The 9,732-nt window shown below is 51.1% G+C and overlaps 1 protein-coding gene across 1 annotated transcript; it reads right to left on the bottom strand.

Annotated features, from left to right (window-relative positions):
- Positions 1 to 5,707: 5,707 nt before the first annotated feature.
- Positions 5,708 to 9,370, bottom strand: LOC122387990 (sulfated surface glycoprotein 185-like). Its single transcript, XM_043378718.1, has 3 exons — positions 9,217 to 9,370; positions 8,899 to 9,055; positions 5,708 to 6,440 (listed from the first exon to the last, which is right to left on the bottom strand). The coding sequence occupies exons 1-3, from the start codon at positions 9,368 to 9,370 to the stop codon at positions 6,146 to 6,148; spliced, it is 606 nt and encodes a 201-aa protein (XP_043234653.1). The 3' UTR covers positions 5,708 to 6,145.
- Between the last annotated feature and the right edge of the window lie 362 nt (positions 9,371 to 9,732).

Here is a 9,732-nt window from a genome sequence, read left to right as displayed (position 1 = left end):
TTTACCCTGCAGGCGTGGCAACGTACGAAGGGGTGCAATCGGCTTGCACGTGCATAGCTCATGCACCACAGAATTTAGCTCAACCAAATGTGCATTATTTTGGAGGCCTTACCTGGGACTACCATTGAACCGATTTTGAGGTTGATAGCTTAAAATTTCTTTGAGCCAGAGGACCTCACGTCAAAACGGTTTTCCGACCTCAGCACGTGCAGCCTGCACCCCTCGCAGACGGTGACCCCCCTGGAAACTGGTTCAAGGTGTTACCGATGTGTCCCGCCAGTATGGCTTTGCCCGTGACCTCGGGTTGACCTGTAGCCTTGACAAAAAAAATCGTGTCACCGAAACTTTGAAGCGGAATAGCATGTGCCACGAAGCACCGAGCGAACCGAGGCCAGCACCAAAAGTTTACCTCGCCGGAGACGAATCAAACGGTCCCACTTTCGTCTCGATCGGTCCACCCATTTTGACTCCAGGTCCAAAAAAGCTTGGACAAACTCACTCACATACTCACATACTCACTCACTGACAAACAGGTTCAGCCGAACTTTTTTCAGCGACCCACCAATGGGAATTTCCGGATGCAAAAGCATGCTATCGCATGCTTTTGATCCTCCAATTCTGGATAAACTAGATGCCGGCAGCGCTCTTGCGTTGCCTTGGGCCAGAATTGGAGGAACGGTACTGAGGGCACAGACCGGGCAAAACCACCGAAACCCAGACTGAGCTTGGACTGAACCTGAAACCAACCGAAACATCCCAAAAATGCTTGAAAGCACGCGAGATTGGTGTGGAGATCTACCTACAGTAAGATATGAATTAACTGCACGTGCATAGTTCATGTCCCAGGCACCCCAGTGCAGTCATTTTCATAACATCATGTAGCGTGTGTCTAGTTCTATCAGTGTACCGACTTTTGTGTCGCTAGATCGACGTTTCCCGGGATCAGAGGATCCCTCGTCAAAACCGTTATCCGCCCCCCGCACGCGCAGCTTGCACCCCTCGGATATTATCTCGCCGGAATGTCGTGATCAAATGTATTCTTCTTATGACCTGCAAGTTTTGAACCAGTTAGAGCTGCCGTTTACCCTGCAGGCGTGGCAACGTACGAAGGGGTGCAATCGGCTTGCACGTGCATAGCTCATGCACCACGGAGTTTAGCTCAACCAAATGTGCACTATTTTGGAGGCCTTGCCTGGGACTACCATTGAACCGATTTTGAGGTTGATAGCTCAAAATTTCTTTGAGCCAGAGGACCTCACGTCAAAACGGTTTTCCGCCCCCAGCACGTGCAGCCTGCACCCCTCGCAGACGGTGACCCCCCTGGAAACTGGTTCAAGGTGTTACCGATGTGTCCCGCCAGTGTGGCTTTGCCCGTGACCTCGGATTGACCTGTAGCCTTGACAAAAAATTTCGTGTCACCGAAGCTTTGAAGCGGAATAGCATGTGCCACAAAGCACCGAGCGAGCCGAGGCCAGTACCAAAAGTTTACCTCGCCGGAGACGAATCGAACGGTTCCACTTTCGTCCCTATCGGTCCACCCACTTTGACCCCAGGTCCAAAAAAGCTTGGACAAACTCACATACTCACATACTCACATACTCACTGACAAACAGGCTCAGCCGAACTTTTTTTCAGCGACCCACCAATGGGAATTTCCGGATGCAAAAGCATGCTATCGCATGCTTTTGATCCTCCAATTCTGGATTAACCTTCGCCCCAGTGGGGGGGGGGGCATATGTTACCACCCTGTCACGTTTTTTGCGTGTGAATAAAAAACCGCGGCGCGTAGCGCCGCGCCGCTTGTGGTAGCTTTTGGTACATCAATTTTGGACAATGTGTGAAATTTTGACCCCAGGTCATGTCAAATCAGGTCACCAGGTCAAGTTAACTGACCAAGCCTAAAAAAAGTTTGCAATCATGTCCAGCCTGCAGTGTTTGTCAGAGAGGTTTTAAACTTGGTGGATTGCATGATGTTATGAGTGCCTACAATTTGTATATCTCGGATTTTTTATATGCGTGACCTAAGGTCAGGTCAGTGGCGTGGCCTTTCCATTATAAGTCAATGGAGAAAAACGAAAATGCCTCTAGATCCGTGTGTACGCATAGGAACAGTCCAAATATTTCAGAATCACAATGATTTGGATCACCAGTGACGACCAAGGTGTCTCTTTTGCTGATAGCCTCTAGAAAGGTCATCCGAGGTCATTTGAGGCTACAAACAGTTTTTTGCCAATAACTCTCGATTGGAAAAAGATAGAACGCTGGGGTTGGCCTCATTGTGTTTGTCTTGCCAAGACGCATCGACTGATATGCAACATTACCTTTTCCGGTCAGGTCATGACCTTGACCTGAGGTCAAATTTTGAAGTTGACCTTTCAAGGTCAAATTATAGTTCATTCGACGCGTCTCGGCGAGAGGAACACGATTCTGGCAATAGAAATGTCCTAGCTTTTTTTAGTCAAAAGTTATTGTCGAAAAACACTTTTCGTAAAAACAGTTATTCTTGGAGTTTTTGCCCTCTGGAGGCTAAACCGTTGACCTGAGGTCATTTTTGATGATGACCTTATCAAAAGAAGAGTTCAAAAGCTATCGATTGCTTTTCCCAGCGTTTTTCTAGCTATGATAGTTCCCCTGAGATAATGGCATGTTTTCTGAAACATACAATGACAATTCGCAAATTTTGACCTTTGATGACCTCTGGTGACCCCAATATTGCTCTAAGATGAAAAATGACCGAAATACTTTCAAACGTACGCATCGAGAGCTATCGACTGCTTTTTACCGCGTCTTTCTATCCCTCTTAGTTTTTTAGTTAGAGGTGGGTGGTAACATATGCCCCCCCCCCCCCCCCCAGGGCGAAGTTGGCTGAGACCGCCACTGGGGCGCGAGTTAAACCTAGTTTCATGGCACTTAATGCTCCACATCTTTCATTTTGAACAATGGGGCAACTGAGCAAGGGGGAAAGGATTCAAGTTGCAAAATTCTACCTCCAAACCGGCTCTGTGGTGCAAACACAGCGGAAATTAAAGGCCCAATTAAAAAAAAACTCCTCCCACAAGTGTGCAAAAAGTGTGTGGACACCATCAGCCTCCAATGGCTACAGCAGGACACACTTCCGAGATCAACGATGGTCTGGCTTAACGAGCGCATGGGTGATCGGATCATACAGCAGTTGCCAAATTGTCAGGGAACTCAGATTTGTTTTTCAATAGAAAAACACAATTCTAAAGAATAGTTACGAGCGAGCGAGCGCAGCGAGCGAAGCGAGTCTTTTCAATATAACGGAAAAATCTCAGTATGAGCGGCCCGGCTCGGCCCGGCCCGGCCTGTAACGCTTTTGAGAGGCTTACGAGGGGGTATCGAAAAGTTCTGATCATCACATAGAAGATTTAGACCGATTTTGATGATTTTTGGTTGGTATTATATTTGGTTCTTAAGAACAATGTTCCGGCAAAGAGAATCCTGAGAAGTGGTTTTATCTTATGTAGGAGAGACTTAGAAGTAAAAAAGATGAGTATTGGGCCCATTGAGGACCGAACCGTCATCCAACTAATGCATTTGAAACGGTATCACACTGAGAAAATACATCAAGAACGTGAAATTAGTTTATAGCTAGGAAAGCCCACCTAATGCACTTACCGAAAATGAAGAAATAATTTTCAACTTGGTTGCATGACCCTTGCAGGGGAGTCAAGAAGTGAGTGACTACCAGTGACTGACAAGGTGGTGACTGTGAAGGAAGTGGAGGACCTCATCCTTACAGATCGTCGTGTGACCTTTCAAATGATTGTGCAACAGAAAGGTCTCAATGCTGGCAGTGCCTGAAAATATTATCGGCGAAGAACGACAGACGATAAAGGAGTCAGCCCGCTTAGAAGTTCGTGTGTCTACTTTGTTCAAGAGAAAAATGCGTCTTGACCTTTCGAAATGAAAACTAGGCTTTTTTAGGAAATTGAAGACATCTTCGATCATTTAATGATTTGTGACGAATGCTGGGTCTATGTGTATGATCCAGAGACAAAAAGATGATCAAGAAGTTTAAGCACGGCACATCTGTTCTTCATAAAAGGCGAAGATGCAGAAGCCGATATGGAAGGTCAATGCTATCAGTGTTCTGGATCTGGCGTAGGATAGTCATTACCGACTGTCTTGATGATGGTCGGATAATGATAAGCAAGCACTACTGCACACTTTTGAAGAAGTTGCGAGATGGCCTCAAGCAGAATCGCCGCAAAAAAGCCCAAGAAAGATTTTTATCTTTCTAGTTGAGGTTTATTTGCCATTGGGTCTACAGTGCAGGGATATTTCTATCTCGCACTCCTCTGAGATGCAAAGATAAGAATTTGTTATCTCTGCATCCCTCTGAGATGCGAAGATAAGGTCTCGAGGGTTCATAGCTAAAAATCAAGAGTTCAAGTGATGATGGGTCAATAACCGAACCATTTGTAACGGTTATTTGTGTATGAAGCTTATGAAATAAATACAAAATACTCTAAATCTATTTTTAATTTTTTACATAGATGAATACATTTGAATATGATATTTAAATAAGTGAGAATAAACCTCAACATATATACGCGTTTTTCGGGCTTAGCCTAACCAAATAAAACACCGTTTAATTTACCCTAACGAAACTTAAGCTAACATTTTTGATCGTTTAATTGCAAGTTAGCCTAAATCTGGCTTATGCTGATATGAAGGGAATATGAAGGAGCCGTTGAAACAGAGCCAGAAAACTTCGCCACGGTTATCATGCGACCAGCTGAACTTTCCGCAGATTGGGAGACAATGCTACGGAGTTGAAGAGGCTAGTCCACGGGCGTAAGTAATTTTTTTTCCAATCAAAGGAAGGCGCTATACGGAGTATATCCCAGTGCGTCATTGTCAAGTGACTTACAACACCTTTATCCGGACAGCTGTCTGCGAGGTGAAGTGGTTGGTTAGCGCACTCGCCCCGTGTTCAGAGGACCGAAGGTTCGAATCCCGCCGGCGGCTGAAATTTTTGGCGCGTTGTAGGTTTGTAGGCTGTAGGTTAGGTCAAGTTAGGTTAGGTTAGGTTGTTAGTTTTTGTTTGGTTTGGTTACAAAGAAGCATCTTCAGGTATAGTGCTTACCTTTGGTTGGAAAAAAGAAACACGCAGTCCATGGATGGCTCACGCCGCGCTACATTTATGAACAGGCATTAGTGACGCAGCTCCGAGTCCACGGGTCCGGCACTAACATCAAATTCGGTTGATACGTTCAGAGCATATTCCCAGGAATATTCACCGCGGACGGTAAATTTCCCGAAAATGGCCGATCGGAGTCGTTCCCGGATGTAATAGGTGTTCTCTATGTGATGCCACAATGCGTGCGTGGTCCTCGGCATCAGTATTTCGGCTCGTGGGTCGTTCACATAAATCTGAGCGAATGAGGTTGGCTGGTCTCCGTTGGCTTCGAGTGGTTCAAGTCGGTCCCGCAGTCCGCATCACATGTACACGGCACGTACCCGCCGGTGCCAGCAGGCTGTGGCACCCGTCACGGCTCACGCGCAGACATCGACGACAGGGCCAGCGCCGAGTTCAGACTTCAGATGCCTGGAAAACTGACGGAAGGTACGCGCTTCCACACCGTCGCCAGCCCAAAGATGGCGCAGCACAGGTGGCGGGGCCGGCACGGGGTCAAGGGGGACCTCCCCCACCCCATCCACCCCACAGCAGAAGGTGGCACGTTCACCCAACCACCGTAAGGCCGCACGCGCTACGCCAGCCTGCAGCCGCTCCCCTAGCATCATAGCATTAGTTTGCACTAGAACATACAGGGTGTAACGAAATTATCCGGACATCTATTTTTTTCGCCATATCTGCTCGCACAGTTTCTTGTTTAATGTGGAAGCTGGAAAATTGGATGAATGCATATTATCACAGACGGTGTCTCGGTCCAAACTGTATTCGAGCCGGCCAGGTAGCCCCCGGGTCACAGAGGCAGCGCCACCACGGTTCACATACCAGTGTCATGAGCGCATGTCACGAGCGCAAGTACGCGTGCACCGGCGCGGCGGCCGCCAGCTCAGCTCCATGACACTCCTCCACCCCGAATACTTGCACAGCATGGACAAGCAAATAAATACGCACCTCACAGAACAAATAACAACTGAAACAAAACGCCTACTCATAGCTCGCCACGTATCGGTCTGGGGGCCGCAGGGTGGACCGGTCTCTCAGCCGGTACCGCGGCGCGCTGGGAGAGGGTGCGGACGGCGGGGCGGTGGTCACACCCGGCGCGGGCACCGCTCCGGTCAGCCCTGGCGGCGCCGGAACAGGCGGCCGGCCAGGAGCAGGCGCTCGATCAGGAGCCGGCAGCCGGTCGGGAGTGGAGGCCAGTTGTCCGGGAACGGGAGCATGCCGTGCAGATGCAGCGGCGCTCTCCGTGACCGGATCAGGAGCAGGTATCGGTGTCACTCTGGAACGGAGAGGATCGTTAGCGACATGCGGAACAGCTGAATATCGCTCACGAACCTGGTCGGCGTGCCGCACAATCACCCTCCCGTCATTTAGCTCCACAGTGACCTTAACTCCCTCTACGAACACTACACGACCGGGCGCCCACCGACAACGCTCCAATCCCTGCAATCTATCGACAGCAGGCACATACACAGGGTCACCCGGGTTCAGACATCGTTCACGGGCATTTCGATCACGGTACGTCTTTTGAGCCTCCTGCTGTCTCCGTATACGCTCCTGCCTATCTGGTAGCACACCATCTAAATGAGTGCGTGGCACACGACCCAGAAATAATTCGGCGGGCGTACATGAGGTCGTAGTATGCGGTGTTGTGCGGTACCTAAACAGAAATCGAGAGACCTTGGTCTCAATGGACCCCGAGATCTGTTTGTACAGCCCGTTTTTGAAGCTTTGCACGCTTCTTTCGGCTAAGCCGTTTGATTTGGGTGATAGGCTGGGTGTCGTTAAGTGCCTGATCCCATTTACACTGCAAAACGTTTTGAATTGCTGTGATACAAAACACTGGGCGTAGTCTGTCACTAGCACTGTTGGCACTCCCCAGCACGCAAACGACGCTCGTAATTTTTCAATCGTGATCAGTGAGTCGGAGGAACGAGTTGGGTAGACGTCCATCCATTTGGAGTGGGTGTCGACTATCACCAGAAACATCTATCCGTTAGCCGAGCAATAGTCTACATGGACTCGCTGCCAGGTCGAGTCGGCCACTGCCAAGGATGCAGTGGAGCGTCAGGGGCCCTGCCCTTCAGTTCCTGACACTTCCCACAACACTTCACGATATCACGAATGTCGTCATCGATTTTTGGCCACCAAACATACATTTTAGCCAACATTTTGGTTCTACACTCGCCAGCATGACCTTCATGTAATAACTTTAACATGGCACCCCGTCCCTGCGGCGGGACCACCACTCGTGACCCCCACAAAACGCAGCCATCCTGCACACTCAGTTCACCTATACGGGACCTGTACGGCTGAAAATCAGGGCTGAGGGAAACACTATTGACATCCGGCCAGCCATCTCTGACATATCGATGTACCGCTGACAACACGGGATCCAGAGCGGTCTACCGCTGTATCTGGGACACATTCACTGGGGAATGGGGATGAGTCGATGAACTCAAGTAAATGGACAGTCTCAGCCGGAATTGGAACGCTCGAACAAGCCTCCTCGCACGAAGGCAGCCTGCTAAGCGCGTCACAGTGGCCTTGCTTAGATCCTTGCCGGTACTCAGTAGGCCCCAAGCATCAGAGCCCAGCGGACCATCCTAGGTGACGCCATCACGGGCAAAGGTTTCTGCTCTCCTATGAGGCCTATGAGAGGCTTATGATCTGACTGTATAGTGAAAGTTCGCCCCGCTAGGTAATAGTGAAATTTCTTAACGCCGGTCACTACAGCTAATGCCTCTTTATCAGTCTGTGAGTATCTAGTTTCGGTGTCATTCAACGTGCGCGAATAGTAGGCCACAGGTCGCTCGCCCTGTGACGTCCGCTGACTCAACACACAGCCAATGCCGACGGTCCCGCGTCACAGGCGAGAACCACCGGAAGGGCGGGATCAAAATGGGCTAGTACAGGAGGGCTAACTAGCATCTCTTTGGCTTTCCGAAAAGCAGACTTCTCTGCCTCAGCCCACTGCCAGGGCTGATCTGCCTCTAGAAGACGATAGAGCGGAGCCAAGACACTCGCCAGTTTCTCAAGGAATTTCCCATAGTAGTTGATTACTAGCCACTTACGCAGTTCCTTAGCATCCCGCGGTTCCGGGGCACGGACAATCGTGGCCGTTTTTTCGTCGGTGGTCTCCACACCACGGCTGCTTATCTTAAGCCCCAGATAGGTCACGCTGCTGACGCCGAAGCTACACTTGGCCTTGTTGACCCTAAAACCCGCTTCCTCCAGCCGTCTAAGAACCTGCCGGAGGGCCTCGTCATGCGCAGCGGCATCGACACCCGCGACTACAATGTCGTCCAAGAAGACCCGAACGCCAGAGATACCAGCCAGGACAGTTTCCAGCGTCCGCTGGAAGTTGGAACAGCGACACTGCACTCGAATAGGCGAAGGTCAACCGAAGGGGTCGAAGAAGACCCCTCGGGGTGTCTACCGTGAGATACTCGCGGGCCTTTTCATCTAGCGGAAGCTGATTATACGCGTTTTTCAAGTCGATCTTTGAAAATATGGTACATCCCGACAGTTTTGAGTACAGTTCCTCCACACGCGGCAAGGGATACTGCTCTGCCTTAGCAGCCCTGTTGACGGTCAAGCGGTAGTCCCCACACACCCGTATTGACTGACCCCCAGCCTTGGGGACAACCACCAAGGGAGCCACCCATTTGCTGTGCCGTACCTGTTCCCAGAGTCCGCCACGGATCTGGTCCTCCAGCTCGGCGTCCGCAGCTTCCCTGAAGGCCAGCGGTACGGTGCGAGGCTTGAAGAAACGAGGCTGGACGTCCGGGTCTACGTCGATGCCGACTTCCCCGCCTCGATAGCAGCCCAGCTCCTCCTTGAAGACGTCAGCGAACTCGTCCAGGATGGGCTGCACACGGGTCTCCGCAGTCACTCAACAGATGGAGGGCCAGTCGAGCCTGATGTGTCCCAGCCAGTTCCTGCCGAACAGCCAGGGCCCGCCACCTTCGACTACGATGAGAGGTAGTCGCTGAGCCTGTCCGCCGTATACTGAACGTTCACTGCAGCCTGCCCCATGACTGGCAGCTGCTCACCGCTGTAGGTCTTCAGCTTCACCGAACACGGTTCCAGCTTCGGCCCTCCACAGGGCCAGAGCTGCCGAAACCCGGCGTCAGAGCAGACCGACAGAGTCGCCCCGGTGTCCAGCTCCATCTCGACCTTCTGACCGTCGAGCGCTACCGGCACCATCAGCGGCGGTCGCCTGACACCGAGGCCGGTCCGGACGGTGAAAATGCTGTACACCTCCTCACCGGTCCCGGGACTAGAACTCCTCGGTTGCGTAGTGCCGTCCTCTCTGCTACCCTCCTGCGCGTCCGACCCTTGTAACGCGTCGCCATCAGCCGAGACATGGCGGAGGTGCTGCTGGTTCTTCCTGCAGGCAGCTCGGACGTGACCCCTGAGGCCACAGCTGTATCACACCTTATCGATGAACGGGCACGTGTCCGGCTGATGATACCTCAGGCACCTGAAACAGCTCGCCGCCGTGCTGGCCCGGGCGTCGTCCTGTCATGCTGAGAGCGCAGCCGACCACCAGCTCTGGAGTCCGCTGC

Source organism: Amphibalanus amphitrite, unplaced genomic scaffold (assembly GCF_019059575.1).
Source record: "Amphibalanus amphitrite isolate SeventyFive unplaced genomic scaffold, NRLGWU_Aamphi_draft 000017F_arrow, whole genome shotgun sequence".
In the NCBI taxonomy this organism is placed as follows: domain Eukaryota; kingdom Metazoa; phylum Arthropoda; class Thecostraca; order Balanomorpha; family Balanidae; genus Amphibalanus; species Amphibalanus amphitrite.
Note: the sequence above shows the minus strand (reverse complement) of the source record. Positions and strands in the feature narration are given on the sequence as shown.